Here is a 25,567-nt window from a genome sequence, read left to right on the forward strand (position 1 = left end):
GTAAGAGGCGCACAAGTCAAGATGCGAGAAACAATCAAAAGGTCGTCGCTCTCTTTTCGACCTTCTCTGCTCGCCATCAGAGATGTGTGTAAGTTAATATCTTTGTTACACACACACACACACTCGGTGGACGACGACGCCCCCTCCTAAATGTACTTATGCGTGATGATTTACAGATCTATTTTTCTTCACCGTATATAGTGTTTGTTTCACTTTGTATAGCTAGCCAAGAAACAAAGTAGACACAGCACATCGTAGACGTCCGCGTTAACTGCTGTCAAAAGTTGTACGAAACTTTGGTTCGGGTATAGCCTACACACGCCTGAATAATGATTATGACGGATAATTGCCGGGCCGCCAAATGTTTGAGACTTTTCAGTTTGCAGGAGGAGGAGGACGAACAACGGACAGTTTTTTTTTTTTTACTTTGTTACGGAGGGCCAGTCGCGTGTCGAACGCCCCACACACAGTCGACGATATACGACAGAGAGATGGTAAAAGTCTAATAGAGTTGCTTCTTCTTCTTCTCGCTTCAATGATGGATAATGGAGCGCGTGACAGCCTTGTAATTTCGGCCTCGTGCGTCTGTAATCGCGCCAGGCGCGGCGGATTTCAACTGCCCAACATGCAAATAATCTTTCCTGTTGCAGCAACTGATGACAGGGTTAGTCCCTCTCCGCTGTAAATACATACAAACTGCTTACATTTTTTTTGTGTGTTCATTTTCTATGGGCTGCAAAATGAATGCAAACTGTTTTTTTCGAATTCGAGATGTGTTACGTACGTACGCTGGAATGAGATAGCCATCAACTTAAAGGCTGGTTTGTTGGCGGTGTGTACTGCTAGACACAATTGAATGAATCAAATAATAGGGAGGAAGAAAAAAAAGGGGTGAATCGAATTCAAATGGCCGGATAATCCTCTAGCGCCACACATACTGTATGTACACTGTCTCTCTTTTCTTTCCGATTTGTTTCATTGGCATTTGAGATTTTTGTCTATACAGGCTCTTTTTTTTTTTCTTTTTGTTCGAATGGAAATCTTATTGTTAATAGGGTTTTGTTGTTGTGGAACTCTGCAGACAGACACACAAGGGAGAGAAAGAAAAAAGAGGCCAGCCAACATTATTGTCGCTCATGTTCTCCGGTTACTTTTCCTTGTTGAAGAATTATACACGGGCAAAGCTAATCTTGATCGCGCTGTCAGCAGCGCCGAGTAACTCTCTATCATCACATCATCAGCTCTTCTTCTCTCTGCGCTTGTTTTTTTTTTTAATTTATTTTCTGACTGTCAACAGAAAATTTCAATGGAAGAAGAAGAAATAAAAGGGGGCTTCTGCTTTAATTTGTTGATTTTAATCCAATCTCCCAAGACATAGATTGGAATCAGCCAAACCCCTTTGCCGAGAGCAAATTCAATCGACACACAAAAGCTAATGATTTGAAAGAAGACTAGTATATAGTACACCGTTCCCATTCATTCCAGACGTATAGGCAATATAGCAGTTTTCCCATTCATTTTTATTTGAGAAAATATAGTCTACAACAATGGACATTTCACCGAATAGTTTTTGTATTTAAAAAAACACTTCACAAGTTTTTCAAGGATTATTGAGACCCCCACTGTGCTGGCGTATATATAGATTGGGGCCTATGATTTTTTCTGTCTTTCTTTTCTTTTCTTATTTCCTTATCGGGTCAAGTAGCTTTAATTTTTCTTACTCCGTCAGAAAGTCCTCCATGTCTCTATAGGGGTGTTGCTGCTGCTCTTTTGTTTCCGAAGAAAAAATATCTTTGAAAAAATAAAAAAGAAGAAGGGGTTCTGGCCTCTTTGTTGAAGTGGAAGCTCCACGATCGCCGGCCTATATAATCCCGTAATTCACACACACACACATATGCACAGGGCAGACCAGTTTGCTGTCTCGAGTGTGTAGTAGTAGTAGTAGAGAAAACTTGACATTTTTTCACTCTCTCTCCTATACCAATAACTTAAAATAAAAGAGATACACAGCGAGAGCCGGACCTATTGAAAACTTAACTATTCTCCCTGCCTTTTTTTGAAGTGTGCAGTTGCGACTGTAGTTTAACAATCGAGTAAAGCGGCTACATATACAGGAGGGGGGTTAAAAAAGATGACCGGAAACTTTGATAAATAGGATTGAGAGAAAGTCCAATAGTTGAATGGACACCCAACAAAAGATTATATAGAGGCCCCGGCCTTTTTTGTGTGTGTGTGTGTGTGACTCGGGACAAAAGGTGTCGCAACGTTGTGTATCAGACTCTCTTTGATCCGAGAGTGAATGGGAACTGCTGGGATAAATACGTGACCAGCATCGATGACGACTGTCTATGAGAGCGGTTCCAACTTAGGTAAATACTACACCGCCGCTCGATTCGAGAGGTGCTGCAATGTATTTCTTTTCCTCTTTCTCTCTCTCTCCCTTCCGCCGCCGTTCAATTCGACCTGACACAAGTGAAAATGTGTAAAAAAGCGGTAGAACCACTTGAGAAATGGCCAGATTATCTGACAGCGCCGTACAGTCTGGAAAGCACAAATGGTTTTTTTTTAATATATATACAAAACGCGGACGAGAAGAAGAAGAAGAAGAAGAAAAATACATTTCCAAGGAAAAAGGGGTGAAGGACATCTGGCGCGGATCAATCAAAAAGTATTAATGTATTTATCTTTAATAGACGAGAAAAGCGAAAGCGTTCTGAAAAGAGTTTTGATCTGACTAATCTAAAACGCCGGCTGCTGGGCAAGAAGAAAAGAAACAAAACGATTCTAGTCGAATTAATCAAAAGCTAGTTCACTTCATGAAAAAGCTACAAAACGCGTCTGGACGTTGTTCTCCCTTTCGTTTCGCTCATCTCCTTATGTTATGTCTAATAACAGCAGCTAGACTCTGATGACTTCCAGCAGGAGCTGCTGGGCCGTATTATTCAAATGAGAGAGTCTACACACACACACAGACAGCTGTGTACAGCTGCTAGCTGCTGCCCGGCGCGCATCTCCCGTCCATTTTTCGATAACGAATATAATCGGCGATAAAACAAAACAAAAAAGGAAAAACACGGAGGAAAAAGAAAATAAAAAGGAGAAACCATATTCTTATACAGTTGGAAGAAGATGGCCACTGGTTTCGAAAATCTTTTTGATATGTGGCTCAATAAAGTTTTTATACTATCGTGGCGCGCGCTCGATTTCGTCCAGTAATAACAGCACGGACGAACGGTCGGACGGACGGACGAAAACAAAAAGAAATAACCGCAGCCGTCTTGCTACGCAGCGATGATTACGGGTGCCTATAGCTAGCGATGTGGTTAAAAATCCGATTTTTGTATATATACAACCGCGTCGGGAAAAATCTCGTAAATTAACCGACACACAAAACGTCAAAAGGCGAAAAGGAGAACGCGTGATAAGACGGTTGCTGCAGTCAATTCGATTCAAATGAGCAGCTAGCGATACATAAAGATCGATATTATGTATGTACTACTCTAGGAGGCAGATTTAGAAGGCGGTGGTGGGTTCATACTTCTTGTGGTGGTGGTCGGGATTCAGTGAAGCGTGATGACCGCGTCTGTTTTTGTTTTTGTTTTATTTTTTGGGGTTTTTTGTTTTTACTTGTACGCGGTTACAGGTGGAAAAGGCCCCCGGTGGCCGGTGGAGCCTCAGAGGTCAAGAAGAAGAGCTCTCGGGAGCGCGACCGCACAAGTGGCGCCACCAGCAATCAATTTCGATGCGCCCTATTATAAGGTATAAAGTAGCTGAGAGAAAAGGACCACATGGAGCGGAGCAACAGTAGCCTTCAGGCACAGCGGGACGCTCTTTTCTTCATACTATTTATTCAAAATCATATTAAATTATTATGATTTTTCTTTTTTCCTTTTTTTTCGTCTTCTTCTCGACAAAATAAAATAAGAAAAGGTTCAAAATCGCCGCGCTCCGAAAGAATATAATTAGAAAAGAAGAAGAAGAAAAAAAGAATATACCAGGTTCAATATTAAACTTCGTTTGCATACGTATTGGGCAGCAGCAGCAGCAGCAGACTATATCTAGCAGCTATAGCCTAAATTACAGATACATACACCTGGTGTGTGAATCCCTTTTTTGCATATTGAATACATTGTATTTTTGAGATATTCATAATTCGACGACACCAAGTAAGGGAGATCTCTCTCTCTCTCTCTCGACTACATTTCCCATGGCCCTTCTATCCTATATATGTATACATACACTATAGACACTCATAAAATAAGGACTTGTCTCACCTTTTGATGCTGTGCTCCGGGGGTGAGAAAAAGGGTTGAAGAGGAGAAAGGCCAACAGAAAGAAGAAAAAAAAACAAGTAGCCATTAATGAATAAGCCGGGATGATATCAAATAAAAATGTCTCTTCCCCCCTCTATCGCGTTGCCGTTCCCCTTTTTTTGAAGTTGTTCAAAAGTCCGCAATGCGCCGTGACCTTTTGAAAAAGTTGACGGGCCGAGTATCCATCATCCCCCCGGCTCTTGTTATATGATTATCATTATTACAACATGCATGCATACAATATCACAAGATATATGTGTTTAGAAAACTATATCCTCATCTCTCTCTCTCTCTCGCTAGTACAGTATAGAGCGCCTATGGGTATTTGTTGTTGCGTCTAAATACAAGCGGGAACCAAAAGAACACGGCGGATCCCGTCACACGGCAGACGAAGAACACGCGGAGACGTCAGATAAATCACTCCATCATTCTTATTGTGAATGGACGAATTATCTTATTTGAACCCCTTTTCTCTTCTCTCTCATCAGCTTCACTCTATTTGTTGGACGCCGTGAAAAACTTTTGGCGCGCTAGAAATTGAATTTTAAAAATATTTGTTGTTTCAGTTTTTAAAAAATGTCGTCACGATATTCAATTAGGTCAATGAGCATTTTGAGAATCAGCTGTTTGTTCTCTGTGTGTGTATTTGTAATCCGCGTGAGTTTCGGCTCGTTTGTTCTTTTCACTGTCGACATATGACGTTTCAACTTGGATAGGCTCGACTCCTCCTCGAAATCCCCGCCGCGGGGCCTCCAGACGTCGCGCCTATTTACCTGGCGGATTACGTGGCGAGCGGAGCGGAGCGGCGGCCGGCGCGCACAGGGCCATCCAATCTCCGCCTATTTTTATTCATTTGAGATAAAAAGAAAGATGATTTGTTGATTCGAAAATCTTCTTTCTTCTTTCATTGTTGCTAATGCTCTAAGTCGGTAAGAGTAGCCAGACGTCGCCGCCGCCTCGATATCCGACGCTATGGACGCCGATGACTGTATAAAAGCTTTTCGGCTGCTGTGCTTTTTTTTTATTATTTTTTATTATCATCAAGGGGGTGAGAAACCGGTTTTGCCGACGCCATTCACACACTAGTGGAGATGCGACTCGTAAACGAGTGGCGTCGCATCGAACGGAGGGGGGAGCGTCGCGTTCGAATTGAGCGCCGCGTCGCTTCCACCCAAGCGACGCTGCCTTTTTTCCCTCCCCTGCGACGGAGGGGAGGGAACCGCCATCTATTGTCCGTCAGCAGCAGCAGCGGTCCGGGCGTCTAGACGCGTCTATAATCTTTTGTCGAGTCCTCATTTGCATGTCAATGAGAGCTCCTCCTCTTTTAGCGTCTCCCGATGATGATGCCACCGGCGGTAAAACGCCAATGCGAAAACGAAAGACTCAACCCTTCCCCCCTCCTTACCTCTACACACAATAACACATACACAATCTCTACACATGCAGAGACAACTCCCTAAAAGAAAAAATTAAAATCAAAGAATTGTAGCTATATTTATTTAACTTGTTCAATTATATGATTCCGTCCTCGTTTCGTAATGGCCAGCAGCACCGGCTGACCATTAAAGACCCCCAAAAACTGCCGTGCCCATATTACAAGGTGTATATACATATATAGTGCGCGCAATATTCTGTTTCGGCTATGCCTGCACTTATCTTGTAATCAGTTGCGTGATGATGATCAGCGGGTCCCCCGTTCACGGCTGAACGCAAGTCGAGCGCCAGTTTTTCTTTTTCTTTTTTTCGACGCGCAAGCTTTAATGTTTCTTGGTGATATAAAAGAAGAAGAAGAAGAAGAAGAGAGAGCTTCATCATCCATCTGGACGCTGCTGCTGGCTCGGCGGGACAAAGACATCGTTAAGCGACCTCCAAGTTAACCTTCTCTCTCTCTCCCCTCTATCTTCTTCTTCTCCGGCGTGAGCGTTGCCTTATAGACTCCCGTAGAAAAAACCAGAACATGTCTACATAGGAAAGATCATTAACCGCGCTCGCCGAACCGCTGCAGACTCTTTTGTTTTTTTGTTTTTTTCTTCTTTTCTTTTAATTCTTTTTTGGTTGTATTCTTTTATAATATGCTCACTCTTCTTCTAACTCTCTGTGGCTAATTAGCTACCAGCCTCGGCCAACAGCAGTCGGCGATGAAAATTGAACGCGGGACTGTGTGATTATTACGAGGGGAGAGAGAAGGAGGAGAGAGAGAGAGAGAGAGACTTTTGGGGTTCTATAAGAGAAAAATCAGAGCCCCTTTTTTACTTTTTTTTTTCTTTTTGGGCTGAGAGACCCTTTTGCTTCGTGTTGTTGTTTGCTAGTCTGTGGTTGTTATCTCGTTAAGAGGTTTTCTCTCCCTCCTCCTTTCTATATACCCTATCCTCCTCCTCCTTCTCTCTCGTCTTTTCTCCTCCGTGGAGATGAAGAGCAGCTCAACAAAAGCTACTAGAGATAAAGTGACGTGACTGGTCATATGTAGAAAAAATAGAAGAGGAAAAAGAAGAAGAAGAAGAAGTCTAAGAAAAAGAAAGAAAGAACAGAAACTGTATTTAGATTAGAAGAGAGGCCGCTCGTTCACGCTCCATTATATTCTCCTACGGCCGTTTTCATGCCGTTACATCAGGCGCTACCGTGTAGACTACATGTGAAAAGAGACGACTGTGTGCTGTGCTGTGTGTACTTTTTCGATGCATCATTCATTTGTCACGGAAGGGGCCCTGCTGTCTCACGCGCACTCAATCTCTTCTCTCTCTCTCGAGACGCCGGAATATAATTCTTTCCCCCGCTTTCTATCAATGGCTTGGTCTTAACAGATTTTGGCCAGATGATTACGGGGGTCATTACGAGACTTGGCAGTTGATCTAATCTCTTTATTTTTTCTTTCACCAAAGACACCCCGGAATTATCATTCAAAATCACCGGGAAGAGAGACACACCTTTTTGATTGGTCAGAATAATAGAATAAGAGATTCAAATCGATTGGTAATTGTTTTTCCCGCCAGACACCCGGGTTCTAAATTTTTCCGAACGAAGGTCTTTTGGGAATAGATGAGCGTATAGATTATTGTCTTTGATCGTCAGCTAACGAAAATGTCATACGGGCGTAGTATAGAGTACAAAGAGGGGGGGGGGGGGGTCGATAGAAATGACGCCAGTCTTTTATATTATACGACGACGATGATAAGAGACAATGGAGTGACATAAGAAGAGAGAAACGGGTGAAGCGTCGGATCAAAGATGGCGCCTCTTTTTGAGAGGGGTTTGCTAGATGTGTGTTGTATATACATGTCGGACTATAGTTTTATTAATCTGTCGCCATCAAAAAGAGCGCGAGGTGGTGGTAGTAGTAGTAAAAGGGGGGAGAGAGCCCATACACCAGACACTCTCTCTCTTTCCATAGCCCGTCAATTTTGATTTCTGCTCTTTTTGATGCCCGGGCTGTTGGGCGGTGCTCCTGATGGGCAAGTTATATACGCGTATTAATGGCGAGTCGCCGGTCGGGTTGGGTCGAGTCGGGTCTCTGAAAGTGTGTTGCACCAACTCTCTTAAGTATCGTCGCTTAATGGCCAGAGAGTGGAAACATCTGAAAGCTTATATAGGAGAAAAATCTCTCTCTCTCTTCTCCCTCCCGCAAATGTTTTCAAAGAGAGAACTATACGATATCTGTGCACGGCCGATTATTAGATAATGCCTCGGGGCTACGTTTCCGACCCCTCGGATGTATACGTTTGGTATCTATACAAGTGTATGTATAAGACACAGCACGCAAAAGATATTAAGTGCCCACCAGTCGTTCTTATTCCCCTCCAACACTGAAAATCGACTCGGGAGAAATGGGGAACATTTTTTCGCAGTTTTACGGCAGCGGCGCAATCACGGGCCCTGACACAAACTCGTCAATCGGATTGACGCCGTCGTTTTGTCTTCATTTCGGATAGTGGGCGGCGCCCACTATATCCGGGTGGGGTGGGGGGACGCACTCTCATCATCATCTTTTTATATCAAGAAGCAAAAAGGTCTCTCCAGCTCTCTAATATAATACAATATAATCCGGAGAGAGAGGGTTTTTGATATTTTATTATAAGGCCGGTCGCAAATGGCCCGTATCTATACATGTAGAGCAGCGACGCCATGTATAATGACCGTCGGGAGCGGAGCTAATTGGCCGTGTAGGGTCAACTTTGTTTGGTTCTCCCTTTTTTTCTTCTTTCAAAACGCGCAACTTTTTTCACGGAGATTCGAGATAGAAAACTTATTCCTTGTTGTCTTTCAGACTTTGTCCGACTCTCTCTCTCTTGCATGGTACATATTAGATTGTTACACCCGTCTCCCCTTTTTTGGAGGGAACAAACAACAATACTAAGTATCGGCCATTAAGCTCATCACCATTACGGCCATCTCCCTATACTACTCTCTCTCTCTCTGCTGTTTATAACGTTTTCGGTCAAATCTTTTTCGGGGCTTGATGGGCTAGACGCGCGTTCGGGCCGCCTGTAGGTCGCCTTTTTCTCTCTCCTATATATTACAGAGAACTGTAATTATGTAGGGACCGTCCTCCTCGGCAGCTCCTCCCGCGAAAGGAGCAGTTTGTATGTATATGCTGTGTGTGTGTGTGTGTGTACAATGCGCGCACAAAGTGTCGGGAGATTTATTAGAATCGGCCGGGGCTATACACAGCAGCAGCAGCAGCCGTTGAGCGGCAGCCAATATGTAGACAATGTGTACAAGTGCACACGCTGCCCGAGAGCCTCGCAACATCACAAGGTGGACATTATTAAACACACGGTGCTGCTCTGCAACAGAGTCTGGAAAAACATAACCATCATCACCCCCGTCTGGATAGAAATTGCCGTATAACCAACTATACGCTCATTTCTCAACGTCAGCTTAGATTTTCCCTCCTTCATTTTGTTTATTGCGTCGCTTCTTGTGTAACTATTTCAGCTAGATCCTTTTTTTTTGTATTATTATTTTTTTTCTGGCCAGTCGTTTTGTTTTGCGGTCAGGGTAGTGTTATGGTTAAGATGGGAGTTTGCATATATTATATCTTTTTAGCGTCCAAGAGGATCCTGGGGGGTGTTGTTATGACGGGTTTCGGTCTAAAAATAATAATTTGCGGGTTTCTCGCAAATTTTTACTTTTTTAACTTGGAAGTGGTAGGGTGGCTAAGTAAAACTAATCGAGACAAATTATTTGACGGTACAATAGCTGTGACGCATTATGGACAGTTGTGAAACCGTCGAAGCGCCAAATTGGAATAAAAATAGACGAAAATTTTGCTGATATCGAAAATCGACTGTTTTGTTATTGTCTTGTGGGTGACGGTTATTATTAGGTAACAGTTAACGCCAAGGTTAATATTCTGTGATGACAATTGAAAACGGCTGATATTATTATGATGGGCTGAGTCATACCTTTACATCTACATTTAGATCCCACCTTGCTATACAGGTATAGGTCACGGTCAAACTTCTTGATTTCTTCTTCTGAACCACCTTTTGTGTCGATGTTGTTTTTCATGATGACGCAACCTATAATATTGCCCTTGTTAGTCCTAAACTCTTGGGATTCACCAACGATAACACGGAGTGACATCATGAATTCTTATAGCCTGAACTATGACACCTGTTCCTTCTGGCTACTAACGCCAATACAAATTTGCAACGAATTTAACCGTTTCGGGCCGTAATGAGGACAACGGTTGGCATTTATGTACTGATGCGAACCAATTGTTTTATGAAATTTGTTGATATCTTTAGTGATTTTGAATACGAATAAGTAATCATAAGATTTTGTAAAATGAACTTTGACAATGACTATATGGCGAACTCGACAACGCATCCTTAATTTAAATTTCTTTTACGCAACAATATTATGAAGCCACAATGGTACTTTTGGTTTATCATCATAGTAACATAATGTATTTGTTTTATAAAATTAACTTTTTCATTAACAATTTAAATATTTCATGACATGCTTTGTTTCCATCAAGTGGTATCCGTTAAAATTAAATCCGAAGTAATTTGGATTTAGTATTCAAGGATATAGAATACCAATTTGGATTACAAGGGATCAATGAAATGGCCTGACAAAAGTAAAATATCAACACTAACTTAAACCACTGTCTTACACTATTTTGATTGGCGAAACCCGATGAGCGCTCGGCAGGTTCAATCCATGTTAAAGTAATCAAAAATTACAAAATTTAACATGAGAGCCAGTATCTGTTGTCAATATGCATAGTTCTTGTGACGAAATTAAGTTTCTAACCTGTAACGAGATTAATATCGAGTTGGAACGAAAAAGGCTACCTAAATCAAAGATTTTTACATCACAGAAAGTCATGTCCATTTTAAATGTTGTCTAACCTCATCAAAATCAAATACAACATAGACTGCTGCTGTTTTATTTCAATTATGTAACTAATAAATAGCACATTAGTAAGTGAGCTCTTTTAATAACGATACTATCAGTGCGATTGTAAATCTTAGTGTATGGTTGCGACAACCGAGTGCTTTTAAACGCTATTCATATGTGATCTTATTTACCGACTAGACGTTGAGACAGGGGTACCACATTTTTTTAAGACCGTCGAAAAAGACTGAGACTGATCTAATTCGTCTTCTTCTTGGCTGGGAGAATGCAAACCAATCAAACGTGAATATCAGAGTCTCAGTCAGGTCCGTAAATTACACATTACACATTTATAATTTGAATTGTGTATGTCTGACTGACAAATTCTATCAGGGTTGCAAAGAAAATCAAAACTAACGAAACCATTAGGAAATTATATCAACTAATATCGCACCATTTCTAATTGACAGGCATTGTTCGTTGTTGACAAATGAATTATTCCGACTGACGAAAATGATACTAAGTTCCAAGTCGAATAATGCCCGGTGTGTGCCCCATTGGCCTGAAGCGTGTGGACGGTGAGCCGTACAAGCAATATATGGCATTTTTGAATGATTGGGTCGCAGATTGGTATTATTGTATTAAACGCCTGACGTGTTGTAACATTTGCGAAAGGGAAAAAGAACTGTAAGCCATATAATATGGTTGTTATGGGTTCGTATAATGAATTTAAATTCCTTTTACCAAACTGAATTAATCGTGGATCGCATCACAATGAATTTACCATCAGGATCACGTATCGAACTTAATTTATATTCTGGTTGTGTACCCAATTACAATTATCAAGATGGTTAATCCTCTATTCGTGATCAATCCAAAGTTCAAGCAGCAGAAGAAATTGATGTCTTACTTATTAATTTCATCAAAGAGGTTATAAACAATAAATATAATTTCCAATTTATATCCACACGATTCGCTAAACTTCAGAGAGTGCGGTCAGACGCAATATTCACACCTATATGATATGCTAAATTATGGTAACTGGTATTACTCGAATTAGTTCTCTTCATCTGAGTATGCATAACAAAGTTCGTTTTATAAATTGTCAATTCTCACCAAAATTAGTTCATTCAAATGAAAATGCCAATTGAATTGTAACGAATAAAATTAAGGATAAAAGTCTGGTAAAATATCTGTAAAAGACATGCGTCCGATTTATTTTATTGGATTGGATAAATTATTGAAATAGTATATTGTCCTATTGAAATTGTATTAATTTTAACAAATGAATTTTGACGACGACGGTCTGACAAGTACGTCTATTGATTTTAAAATGCGATTCCTCAAACCAAACGCAGTTGCAAGTAAATTACAGTTTACCTCATTTGCCATTGAATGATCAATCCTAATCAACGTCATATCGCATTTTTATAATTTATTATTTATAACATCTTCTATGAGGTAGGCTGATATTATAATCTGTAAGTCGTCTTCTCATTATCAAAGACGATCATAACATGACCATCAGACCAATATAAAGAACTAAAAAAAAGAAAAGAAGTATTATATGTAATGTCTTGTGCATGTCTGACTGACTAAATCTATCAGAATTGCAAAGAAATTCGATCCACCAGCACCAAACGAAATCAATTGAACATTTTTTCAACTTTTATCACCCCATTTCTAATTGACAGGTATTGTTCATTGTTGACAAATTAAAATTCCCGACTGACGAAAATGATATTAAGTGCCAAGTCGAAAAATGCCCGGGGTGGGCACCATAGGCCTTGAGTGTGTGTACGGTGAGTCGTACATGCAATATTTTGCATTTTTGACCGATTGGGTCGCAGATTGGTATTATCGTATTAAACGCTTGACGTGTTCTAATCATTTGCGAAAGAAAAAATGAACTGCTAGCGTATTAATATGATTGACCCCAGATCGAGTCGTGAATTTAAATTCTTTTTACCGAAATGAATCCATCAGGGCTTACAACTCGAGAATCATACCATCAGAAACTCATACCGTACTAATTTATATTCTGGTTGTTAATTCCAGTTCATTTAATGTGTAGTTATCGTTATATTGAGTTGGTGTTCATCTTCATATCCTGTGAGCACTTGAACATGGCTTCAAATGTTCAAAGGACTATTAGATAACATCGCGATAAATAATAACTTTAACCGATCATACCTGATCATTTATGAAACAAAATGTCAATATCATTAATATACCCACGATTCGTCAAACTTCGAAGAGTATAGTCGGACACAATATAATATCTTAATGAAAGTGTCAATTTATGAAAAACTGATATTGCTCGAATTAGATCCCTTCATCTGCGTATGCAAAATAGAGTTCATGTTTAGAAATTTTATATCTCTCACCTATAATTGAACGTTTGCAGCTTCTCCTCCTTTTGACTTCGAGCTGTTTGGATTTAGGGGGCGTGGAAGTCAATTCGTAATAGTTACTCTTACTATCGATATCGATATACGTCAGGCCAATTAATAAAAAAAATTGTGTCGTCTACTTCGTTTTGTGCACGAAAATCAGCACAACAAATAAAATTTCTAAAATGTGGGCGTCGTGTGAACTCCATGCTGTTTAGCAGGTAAATACATTTTAGAATAAAAATGGAATGATTATTGGAGCTTAATTAGCAGAGTTAAACCTGTTCCAAATTGTGAGTTCCTGACTAGCATTTATCATGTAAGCCCCCTGTCTATTCGTGGCAGTTTTTTTGCACTGTGTTACTGGTGTAACCTACTGTATTTATGTGCAGATTTGAGGCCTGAACCAGCCATCATTACAACACACGACATGCAAGTTTTACTTCTGCTGGTATTGACCTGTCACCACCAACAATCTCATCATTGTCTTCTCTTGGGTAATGGTTTTCGTTACTTTTATTAACTGTGACCTGCTATATATATTTCAATGATGCATTACTTACATAAGCGTATTACATGAAAACCTCAAATTTTCCTGTTTATTAAAAATTTGTGTTTACCCACTGTCTCATTTTCAACTCTTCCTTGATTGTTGTGTCTGTCAATATTTGTCGTAACCCATTTTTAATTTTTATTTGTATAAACAGCATCCAGTTTTATTGGGAAAATTCCCATTTCTTTAAATCCCCCATGTCATCGTGTACATGTGAGTGTATTTACGAGGACCTGACGAGGACACCCTTTTCCCTATCTCGTCTGGTGGATTCAACTATTCTGTGGATGGAGCACCTGTGGATGCCTGGCCGTATTTTCCCTGGCTTAAAGGTAGGACAAATTATACCTATTCTTCCTTATTGACTATTTGATGGCGTCGATTTTGAATCGTGACATAGTACAGAGAATGATTACTATTCCTGAGCTAGGCTAGGCTATAGACGATTGATTGGAACTGTTTTCTCTTTTTACTCAGTAAGGGTTCATTAAATTTAAGCAATGGTCACTCATTTGTAGAACGACTGCAGATCAGGCCCTGATTTGTACCTCACAACTTTGTCTGTGGGTCTAAACAATCAAGTTCAAAAATATTTTAACTTGAAACGCTTTAAGCAAAGTGTAACCAGAAAATTGTATGGCCAAAAGAGACCTGCCGCCACACCGGCACTCCTCATTTCACAGTCGGCCAGTTCTTTACACACACCTCTACATAATAGCAAGTCTTCCATCTCTGTCCGGCTCTGTGATGTCTTGATGAGAATAAATCGAATCCAAGAAAAGCTTTTTTTTATTTTTGGGACGTGCAAATCGATGGGAGTGTTGGGCTTTAATCGGTCGTGACAACTGTAAATTCCGAATACACTCTCACTCGGTAGCAGCTCGGTAGTCCAGTCCATAAATAGCGCGGATGCGAGACCGATGCGGATTAAAAATAAATATTTCCTTAGCTTCTTCTTGCCGTTTTTGCTATTGAATAACGAGGCGAAGCCAGAAAAAAAGAGATGTCACACACACTGACCAGGTGATCGATCGCCGACGTCTGGTGTCGCTGACACCCGTTTTTTCCTGCTCTTGTGGCGCAATCCGAATAACAAAAGTCGAAAACTTTTTTTTCTTTTTCTTTCTTAAATCAATTCTACATAAGAAAAAAAAATAGTAGGAAAAACACACATGACGAATCACGTATCACTTTCATGAAGAAAGAAACATTTTCTCGGCCGCTGCTGGGCTATTGATTCAAGCTGTTGAATGATTTGAATAGACATGTATCCCATGGAATGAAAAAGAAGTCTCTTATTCATCTCGCCCCTCTTTTGTATTTATTGTTGTACGATGGGGCTACCGCGAGCTCCGGTTGACAGGCTCCAATTAATCTCCTCCTCGTTTTGTGTGTATAAATATATCTGCGATTGTTGCTGCCGGCCCTGTGGCAATCTATCCATCTTGTTATATACGTAGACCAGACTCTCCTTTTTTTTTTCTTCTTCCCTTTGGATTTTGTGTTTGTTATTTGGCTGCAGACATATTCAACTGGAGAGAGTGAACGACGTTCGCTTTTTTTTTCTTCTTCTTCTTCTGACTGCTGCTGGGCTGCTGCTGTTCAAGGCCTTCAATCTTTGTTTGCTGGCCGTAGAGGAACCAGCCATTTGAAAAGAAGAAGAGAAAGACGTCCGACCCTGGTGCTGGATATGAATGGCAGCGCATTAGATCATGACAGGTCATCGTATATAGTTGGGGTTTCCGGTTACGGACGATTAAATATCCGAGCGCGGCTATAATACACAAGAGGTACCCCCAACGTCAGACGAGGGAGGCGCCTTTAGATTGATCCGTCTATTATTTACCGCAATCAAAAAGGAGAGAGAAGGAAGAAAATCGAGCTCCGAGAGGTGGCATCACCGCTCCTTCACTTTGTTACATAGAAATCAAGACATTCGGATCTACCCCCTTATCAAAAGTCTATTGCTATTTAATCCCCGGCTAAAAGTGTAGCGCCCCAGTCTGTGTTAAAATTCTACAATGTCCATTCGTATCACGCTCATTTTCTTGTGCACGCAATTTAGCGAGTGAATCACACGTCACAAACAGTTTCGATTTTGTGATTTATCGTCTTTTAAAAAATAAAGAAACATTCCCTCCTCCTTCCACACACACACACGCTGGATCATCAACCGTATGTGTACTGTATATAATATCTAACACAAGAAAAAAGTTAATAGGGGTGTAATATGTACACACAGCCCTTTTTTTTCCTACTCTCTTGATATTCTTCCTCCCTCCAGCACCGTAGAGAAAGAAAAAGAGTCAAGGTTTGTTTTTTAATGGAGTATTGATGCCCAGATGCAGTTAAGAAGCGCGACAGGTTTACGAGGCGCCCGGCTCGACGATTTATTAGCTACTTAAGGGAGAAACTTGCTCACACTCCTCCTCCCCCACCGCTACCCACGGGCTACCAACGCGCGTCCGAAAAACAACCGACACGACGACGACTCTTGTGTGTGTGTGTGTGTTTGTAGCTCTCTACAAGCGCACCGCGCTAGAATAAACCAGCCCATTATGTGATGGCTAAAAACAGGCAACGGCAGCAGCAGCAGAACAGAGCTGCTTGGCTACTAGCTACTTCTTTTGTCTATTTTGTTATGGGTCCACACTCGTATTTTCACGTCTCGGCTGCCGTTTTCTTTTCCATTTACTACACACAAGTTCTGGATGTGTGTGAGGAAAAAAGGGGAACCTGTGCCGCCCTAGCCGTTTCTTTTTTAAGGAAAAGCCTACCAATAAAAATCCGATCTGCCTCCTCCTTCAACTGATTAGCATTTCAAATATCAACTCTTTTTTTTCTTTTTCTTTTTTCTTTTGTAGAATAAATGTATACTGCATATATAGGCTTATAGGTTTTACAACTTTGGGGTCATCATTTCGATACCTGCCTTCTACGTATATATCGCTCGTTCTCAGATAGGCTACTAAAAAAGAAAACACGGGAAATAATCTCGACTTAATTGTGTTTTCCCCTTTATACACTCGGAGAAAAAGTTATGTCATTGGACTTTTTTTTATCGCAAGATTTCTTCTTTTTTTTCTCTCCCCAAAGCGCGTCAGACTTTTCGATATCTCGTATAAAAGTTAAAAATGTTTTCTTTAAAGTTTATCTATTTTTTCGGTAGACGAACGAACGAACGAAAAGGTAAATTATTATTTGGGGTTTGCGGTGATCGCCATTGCAACGGTCTCACTTTGTTACAACGACAAACAACAACAACAACAGGCCGTAAAATAACAAGAAAAGTGACAGCCACTGTTCAAGTTTCGGAATGAGGGTCGAATTGGAGCCTTTTTCAAAAGGGTTTGGCATAGGGGTGCGCTGTGTTGGTGTTGTTTCGGGCAGTATATACATATACATTATGACGGACATTTTCAACTGGTCTAGCAACTTTGTGCCGTTCGCGGTCAAGCGGTAACTGTTTGTGCGGGCGCGTATATTTTTTCTCCCTTTTTTTCTCTTCTCTTCTCCCGATCGAGATTTGTTATTCACGGCCTGTTGCACATTCGAAACGGCCGCGCATTGTAATGGGTTGTATCCATATAGAGAGCGAGACTGTCTCGAGCCCTTTTTTTTCTTCTTTTCTTTTGCCTACAAGTCATAAATATAATCTGATTTTCTAGGTCCGAGAGAGAGACAAAAAAGAAACAGTTTTTCCAGCACTCATCTTCTTGTTCCCCCCGGAAAAAGGCTGTAAAAAAACAAACAATGCAATTTGAGGTTTTTGGAAAGTATCAAGTCTAAAAGTGTGACTTGAAGGTTTATCTTTTTACCCATGGCTTCGTTTTTTAGTTTTTTCAATCTTGTATATTTTTGGGAAGTTTAAACAGATTCCCGCGCGCTTGTTTAAAAATTTTTAATGAAATTCGGCATTGAAATGATGGGAGATTAGAATCTAGTCCATGTCGAATCGAAAGAATCTAGTCCATGGGAAAATGGATTTTTTTTTCTCCCATTTTACCTGTGACCGATAACTATCCAGTTCAATGCGGTTTGATATGCTAACGACATTACGGCGTCCGTCCATAACTCAGTATTTCAATTACATTTGGGGTAAGGGAGAATTATTTAAAGAATGAAAACGGAGATTTAGTATATATTATTCATATTTCCCCTCTAAAGAAAAGAATCCGGCTTATTCCAATTATTATATAAGCGCACCTCGTCGCCATCAAGTCCCATAATCATCAGATTGACGGCTCAGATTAAAAAATGTATAACCATTCGATATATGTCCTATTTACGCACACACATATCCCGTATTTATCAAAATACGGCACGCATATTGGCCCTCCCTTATTTTTTCTTCCTTTAATGTTATATGTATTTAATGTTATTTTTTGGGGGGAAGCCAAAAAGGGGGGAGAAAAAAAGAAAGAAAAAGAAACGATCGTAGAGAGAGATTTGTTGCCCAGATAGGTACACATACTGATGCAATCCGATCCTACGGCAAGAAAATGTAAATGCTATACACTCCACAACACATCCACATCTTTTCTTTTTTTTTCTATTTGTTGTTTTTTTTTATGCGCTCCCCCCTCCAAACGAGTAGGGTGTCGGATAAGTTTTTTTCCCCTATCAATAATGCCCAAGAAGAAGAAGAAGAGTATAGGCCTCTTAACAGCCTCATTAGCGACCGCTCTATAGGCCGTCGCCCACAGAGGGGTCCCTATAAGAGACTCTGGAAGCCACACAGGCCAAAGAATAAAAAAACCAAGGGAAGAAGATCATTGCTCATCATCGGAAAGAGAGAACATCTCTATAGCATATATATATACAACCCCCCCGGAAAAAAAACCACACATATACACACTGCGTGTATATAAATAGAGTCGAATATAAGGATCGAAGGGTGAATATCGGGAAACATTAAGCGACCCCTCGAGCCTCAACTCTCTCAGCTGGAGCCAGAGACGAACGTTTGCGTGTCTGCCCCGATTTTTACGAGCATCTCTTCTTCTTCTTCTTGGCCGACATTTGCACAACAGTCGTCTGTGTGTAGATATGGTGAGCATCCAATAAAAACAGCTTCTGTGTGTGCACGTCAAAAACTGACTGTGGGGACCACTTGTTTCTCCCCCCTATGTAGTAGCCACATCAGTTTGACCGTTCGTCTCCCATTTTTATTCTTTCTGGAACACGTGTGTTTCCCTCATAGCTGTTGGCCCATTAGCATAAAAGATCGACCCCTCGACTGTGTGTTGTCCCCTCTTCTTGCAAGGAAGAACATCAACAACACAACAAAAAAAAAGCGTCAGGTCGCCATCACTTGTTATGCGTAGCGTATGGAAATGGTTTGACTCTCTCTCTCTCTCTCTCGCTTGTCTCTTTTCTATTCCGGCGAAACGGTTGTTCCACGACATCCGACGTCGTGACAGTCGACACAGGACGCACAAAAGGTGCGGCCATGGTGAAGGATCGACACGTGACTCGCGATCCGCTCATTCGGACATATCAACCGACTGTTGGCCATCATCGGCGATCGCTTCATTCTACCGAACGTCACCCGACTCCATAAAAAGATAGAACCCGGGTGCATATAATTTATTCATTTTTTTTTTTGTGTGTCGGATAAAAACCAGTCTCTTCTTCTTTTTTTTATTGATTTACAGTGTCCAACTGATTCCCATCGGGTAGTAAATAAGAAAACAAAAAAATCATTTCGACTTGGAGAGTCAATCCGCGTGAGACTCGAATGAAGCTTGTTGGCCCGTCGCAAGTCTTGAAATTCTCATGCGTCCCATGTTACCTAGAGATCATTTTTTGAATAAATAAAAGACTTAAGACTTTTGAAAAGCCAAAAAAAAATAGATGAAAACTTTATCGGGCGTACAATGCAAGAGCCTTCCTGCGTACACAGTTTCAATTTTCAACCCCAAATAGGAAAGGAAAAAAAGAGTAGAAAAAAACAAGGCAAACAATCAGTTATAATAATTTCACAGCGTAGAAGAGTAGTTTCCCTTTTTCTATTCACATGCAGACGCTTTATGTGCATAGTAGACATTGACGGAACTCAATTGAAATCATATTCAATAGTCCGCGCATATTAAGTCGAGTGACCCGCTGGACCAGTTTTTTTGTCTTCTTTCTTCTTATTATTATTCGGAAATAATAACAGTGTTCTGTTCCAATTCCCATCAAAAGATGAAGGAGGGTGTCCCTTTTGATACATAGTGGCAAATGGATTAATTCCGTAAGGGTATGCGTTGTTGTTTTTTTTTTTCACCGAAAAACTGACAAATCTCTTATTCCCTATTCACCGGGATGTTCTTTTCAAACAATTCGGTCAGACACGAACAAAAAAACAGGGTAGAAAAAAAAGTTAATTTCCGTGGAAGGATGCGGATTTGTATGCACTCCCCTTCCATTCCATCTGCGCAACGCGCGAAATTCGATCCCGCAGTTGCCAAAACCCCTCGCGTTCGCCATCTTGCAGTTTAGGGACTTGAAATGAACAGAAGGGAGTTGGTACCGAATGTCATCGTCCAGGGGTTTGCCAATTGCGCATCGAGTCCCCTTTTGGCTCTCTGATGAAATCCTGTCCGTCTATATAGCTTCTCCGACCGAGGATCCGCCCGTTTTCACATCCATTACGACTACTTAGCTGCTGTTGAACTGCGCTACTACCCCCCTCCTTTTCTACTAGACGAGCCGGGCATTCACACAAACAAACGGCTACCCCCAGGAAAGGATTGTGTTGAAGAGACCGTGACCTATTTCAATAGCAGCCAAGTCTTTTCACTCTTCATCTTCAATGGAGGACAAAAGATTTTGTCTAAGTTCCTTTTCAAGCCGCCGCGCTCCCAAAGACTAAAATAACATTTACACTAACATGTCATAGTAAAAGAAGAAGAAGAGCAAAAATGACACAACCCTTTCGCTTTTTCTCCGGGCGGGGCAACACAAAAGGCGGACCAGGGAAAAATTCCATCAATCTATATAGTACGCCATAGGTATACTTAGAAGTGTCTAGTGAAATACTGCATACGGGTCTGGCATTATTTTGCGCGTGAAAAAAAAAAGTCTTAACTGCGGTTTTTTATATTTTTCATTTCCCCCCTGAGCGTCGCCCCTCTTTACAATACAAACAGACATCGAGAGCTGGCGAAAAAGGGAGACTGGCCCATTCAATCCTAATGTGTTTCCGCACTAATGCCTTTTAATAGTCAAGGTATTCACGTGTCCTACTGTAAAGGTCATGAGATCAGCGGGCCGATTTGCATACGAGAGCTCTGAGGGTGGAGAATAAGAGGGTAGGCCCAACATGAGGGGGGTGGTTTGTGTGACCAATTTTTCCCACCAATATTTACTCTTGCTTATGTATAAATACATAAGAGAAATACTGCCTACATACTGCGGCTATCATATCGGAAGAGGACGGAAGGAGGGGTCGGCGAGTTTCGTGGACGACGAACGGCCGTAAGCGGCTTAACGAGCTGGAAGATGCGTCTAGTCTCCACCCCCTTTGACGACCGTCTTTTTTTTTGTTGTCCCTGTGTGGATGAGTGTAGCAGTAGCTGTTACGTTTGTGTTTGATTTTTCGGAAGCCTCACCAATAAAAAAAAATCATAATTCTGGATATTCGGTCTCGTGTTTATTTGTTTTTTTCAGCCAAAAAGTTTGGTTATGGGCCGAAATTACCCGCCTGGATGCGTCTTGATTTGTAGGGGAGGAGGCGGAACAGTTCACTACAGACCATTGAATCCAGTACGAGACCACCATTACTATGGAAAAATGGAACGCAAAATAAAAACAGTAATCGCAAATCGACTTGATTGATTGGTTCACAATCTTGAAACTGCGTCGCGCCTCGGCGAGTAGTCTATGTAATGGAGGATGACTCGATGGAAAACTTCTCAAGCAGAGTCCATTGGCTCGTCCGGATCGTGCTTGGGGAAAGTGAGTGGGCCTTGGCTGACTTTTTCCGGATGGAGTTCCATGTCTTCTTCCTTTTCTTCGCCAAGAGCCAAAGCGTACATTTCAATTTCAGCTTCCAGTTCCTCCAGCTCCGCATCTTGCTCGCTAGCCGGTGCCACACGATATCCACGCTCACGGACTCGCTCAAGACGGGCGATTGCCTTCTCTTCTACTCGTAATAATTCTTCCTCGAGTTCTTTTCGCCGAGTCTCGAGCATTTCTAATTGCAAAAAGGAAGAGCATTGTCACAAACGTGCCTCAAATTATTGAAATTTCTATTCTAAATCTCACCTTTGAGTTTACGCTGACTTTCCTTGAGTAATTCCTCTGTTTTTGGAGTCCAAACTTTTGGCTTGTAGTATAATGGAGGAGTTGTCGTTAATTTGATAAACTTCATCAGCGGTTGTTGACGAGTTGCCCATTCATCGTGCTGCAAGAGTAAAGAGGAAGATTTTGTTAATATAGCAAGTTTAAGAGATGAAAAAGTAATAAGATATACTTCTCTTAGACGATGCATCTTCCATTCCAGTCTCCTGACATGTGCCTGTTGTCTCTTACGCTCCATGAAGAGTTCATTTCGCTCTTTTCTCAGACTCTCTTTCTCCTGGCGTGCGGTCTCCTCTAATCTTTGTTCAATTCTGGCTCGTTTTTCTTCCTGTTGAATTTTAATATGTTATCACATAACCAAATATTTCATAGTAATTTTGATATTACTTTATCTTTCTGTGACGATTCTTCCATCCTGAATTTGGCCAATGTTCCTAATAATGAACCAAACATTCTCCGATTTCTAAAGGAATACAGAAGAATAAATGGAAATTCAACCTTGTCTGGTCTATAATTATAGGTAAGTATTAAACCTGTCTTTGACTTTAACATCTTTGCTTTGCTGGGCTAGGGCCTCTTCTCTTGTCTTTCTGTCTGCATTCGGAGCTGTGATGCTAGAGTGAATGGCACCCTGGTATTTCAAAACTTGTTAACACAATTATGATAATAATTTGTGAATTAGAACTGACTTTGCGTGGTAGTTCTCCTTCTTCATAGTCATCATTTCTCCAACCTTTTGGATTTCCAATAGCAACCAAAGGAGTAGGCCTAATAATATAGATTGTTAAAACAATTTTTTAGAGTAAAAAAAATCAGAAACATCATTCATACCTGCCATCATTTCCTTCTCTAACTATTCTTTTAGTGTGAGCTGGGCCATCATGCCTCTTTTCCTGTTCATCTCTGCAAGCAAAAAAATTTCCGATCAGCCATTAAGAGTTCAAATTTGAGTAAACAATAGGGCATGCAGGTCATACAGATTGTAATATTTCGAGATAACGTAACGGAATCAAACTAACCTGGACGACAGTCTTCCTTGAAACCGTGGGGGAATCCGGTTTCGTGCCTGTGCATTTTCTCGTCCTTCGTTATTGCCAACTTGAGACTGAAACCTGGCATTTCTGTGTTGGTTAAACAAACGTTTTGCAACAAACTTTGACTATGAGTTAAACATTTTACACTAACCTGGCCTCTGTTGGATCTCTTCCAGTTATTTTCTTGATATTTTCATCAACTTTATTAAGTGTTTCACGTGCTTTTTCAAGTTCGGCTTGAAAATTCTCAACAGCGACGGCCATGATTGAAAATTCGATTTAACTGAACTGGCATGAGATGGTGGCTCCATCTGGTGGTTGAGTAACCCAACCTTTCTTTAGAATCTTCTGGCGGGAATTACAAAAACAAAAAATCAAAGTCCGTGGGTTATCACTTATCTTCTATGTAAGCCTATATGAATGATTAAACAAGATGCTGACATATTAGATATTAAAGAATACATAATGATAAATAAGATGCAGTATATATTTTTAATCAAGTAATAAAATAATAACGAAGCAAAAGATAAAAGTTGTAATTATTTTTAAATAAAAGCATACTAAAAAATTGGTTAATTATCAACCACTTGATCATCAAAAATGTATTTCTGAAAATTAAAAAAAAATTATTTCAATATTTATTCATTACCCGTACTATGGCTCGTCCCGGTTTGTATTGCTTTGTATAATCTTTAGTTGAACGCTAAATATATTAGAGGCTAGCTAAGCGAATTTGGGTAGATCTTTACAAGATTAGTGAATGTGATTTTTTAAGGAAATTGTGCCTGTTGCACATCGATATTATTGGTCTTGATTCTTAAGGTGGCTTGGCTAAACTTTCAACGGTTAAACTCTATTTAATAAATAGATAACATAACATTTCGCTAATGATCTTGCATTCTTGACTAAATATTTTCAGGCAACTTTATTTGAAGTTTTTGTGGGCACTGATTTGCAGAGTGCTCGTGACCAACAGATAAAATGGCCCAATCCATATTGCAAATTTGAAAGTCTTCCAACACCATCCAAAACCAAGGAATTTCTATTTGCAAGGTAATAATTTCAACCAATGTTTCTTTTTATTACTGTGGTAATACATCAAGATGATGAAGTCTAATTAGGTAGAAAACCTTTCTGAAAAGTTTAAGAGCCATTGTTAATTTCAATTGGTATAAACTATAAAGTGAGTTTTAAGCCATAATCATTTGGTATTAATTTTTATATTGGATGTTGTAGACCCATTCCAATCCCCAGCAACGTAAACCTGCAAAAGGAAAGGCGCATAAAACTTGTCATGCAGTGGTGTAGAGGTTGGGTGAGAACGGGATGTGTTACATAACCATTTGGTATTCATTTTGATATTGGTTGTTGTAGACCCATCCCCAGCAACAACAACCTGCAAAAGGAAAGGCACGTAAAACTTGTCAAAAAGAGGTTGGGTGAGAACGGGATGTGTTAGATAACCATTTTCATTTTGATATTGGTTGTTGTAGACCCATCCCTAGAAACTTCAACCTGCAAAAGGACATTCGAAGGTCACGGAGATCATTAGATAAAACGTGTCATGCAGTGGTGTAGAGGTTGGGTGAGAACGGGACGTGTTTCATCATTTTCAAGCTGCTACAATAGCCGCAAGGCTTAAGAGGAGGGGGTGATCAAAAAATCGTATAAAACGAGAGAGAAAAGGCGAAGGTAAGTCAGTCGAGGGAGCATCTCCGACACGGCAACAACTGCAGCGCTCTATCTGTCAGTTCGCATCCATGGGTAAATATTCTGTCTTTTACATAGAGTTTGGTATCAATCCTTCTTTTTGCTAATGTATGCCTGTTATTATGTAATATCTAAGTCAAATTTGTAATTGCCTAGCAAACTATGGCGTGGTGCTGCTGTTGTGTGTTGAATCATTGATGGCTGTGTCGACCACTGGTGTACCGACGTCTTCTTGGTATGGCGGATACCAAACCGCAACTCCGCCGCCATACTACCCAAAAGCAACTTACGCAACGGCCAGTTACTGCACCGAGGTCTTCAAGTACTACACCACTAAAGCACCGGACTTTAATAGCACAACTTACGCTGCCCCGAGCCACTACACTGACGCCCTGAAGTATTACTCTGCCCGGAGTTACTACACCACCAAGGCGACGGAGGATGACTACGCATGCTGCCCTATCCTACTACACCGAGGCTCCTAAGTATTACTCTGTTCTCATCTATTTATTGCACCGATTTTCCTAAATACTACTCTGTTCCCAGCTGCTACACCGAGGCTCCATCTGCTACACCGAGGCTCCATCTGCTACACCGAGGCTCCATCTGCTACACCGAGGCTCCAGCTGCTTACTACACCGAAGCGGCAAAGTACTACTCTGCCCCGATCTACACAACCATATCTGTGGCGGCCAAGTATTACGCTCTCCCGACTTACTGCACAGCAGCTGCTCTTTCGTACTACGTTGAACAGAAATACTACACTGATGCTCCAGTTCACTACACCACGACTTACGCTACACCGCAGCCCCCAAGTACTACACCAAAGAAGGCGCCTTCAACAACGTATGCTGACTAGTTTATTACACCGAGGCTCCCAAGTACTTCATCACTAAGGCACCGGAATTCTACACGTCTATGTATGCTGCCCCT

General features: G+C 40.9%; 1 protein-coding gene and 2 long non-coding RNA genes across 3 annotated transcripts; 2 read left to right on the forward strand and 1 right to left on the reverse strand.

Moving 5' to 3' along the window:
* Positions 1 to 13,138: 13,138 nt before the first annotated feature.
* On the forward strand, positions 13,139 to 14,382 carry LOC124194138. Its single transcript, XR_006874602.1, has 3 exons — positions 13,139 to 13,269; positions 13,441 to 13,545; positions 13,756 to 14,382. It is a non-coding gene; the product is annotated as an uncharacterized LOC124194138 (long non-coding RNA).
* A 6,836-nt stretch (positions 14,383 to 21,218) lies between these two features.
* On the reverse strand, positions 21,219 to 23,239 carry LOC124194139 (pinin-like). The gene is made up of 9 exons (XM_046588199.1): positions 23,076 to 23,239; positions 22,910 to 23,011; positions 22,722 to 22,793; positions 22,580 to 22,658; positions 22,424 to 22,521; positions 22,278 to 22,353; positions 22,063 to 22,218; positions 21,855 to 21,993; positions 21,219 to 21,783 (listed from the first exon to the last, which is right to left on the reverse strand). The coding sequence occupies exons 1-9, from the start codon at positions 23,186 to 23,188 to the stop codon at positions 21,503 to 21,505; spliced, it is 1,116 nt and encodes a 371-aa protein (XP_046444155.1). The 5' UTR covers positions 23,189 to 23,239; the 3' UTR covers positions 21,219 to 21,502.
* Positions 23,240 to 23,695: 456 nt separating this feature from the next.
* On the forward strand, positions 23,696 to 24,216 carry LOC124194140. Its single transcript, XR_006874603.1, has 3 exons — positions 23,696 to 23,977; positions 24,037 to 24,093; positions 24,161 to 24,216. It is a non-coding gene; the product is annotated as an uncharacterized LOC124194140 (long non-coding RNA).
* The last annotated feature ends 1,351 nt before the right edge of the window (positions 24,217 to 25,567 follow it).

Source organism: Daphnia pulex, chromosome 5 (assembly GCF_021134715.1).
Source record: "Daphnia pulex isolate KAP4 chromosome 5, ASM2113471v1".
Taxonomy (NCBI): domain Eukaryota; kingdom Metazoa; phylum Arthropoda; class Branchiopoda; order Diplostraca; family Daphniidae; genus Daphnia; species Daphnia pulex.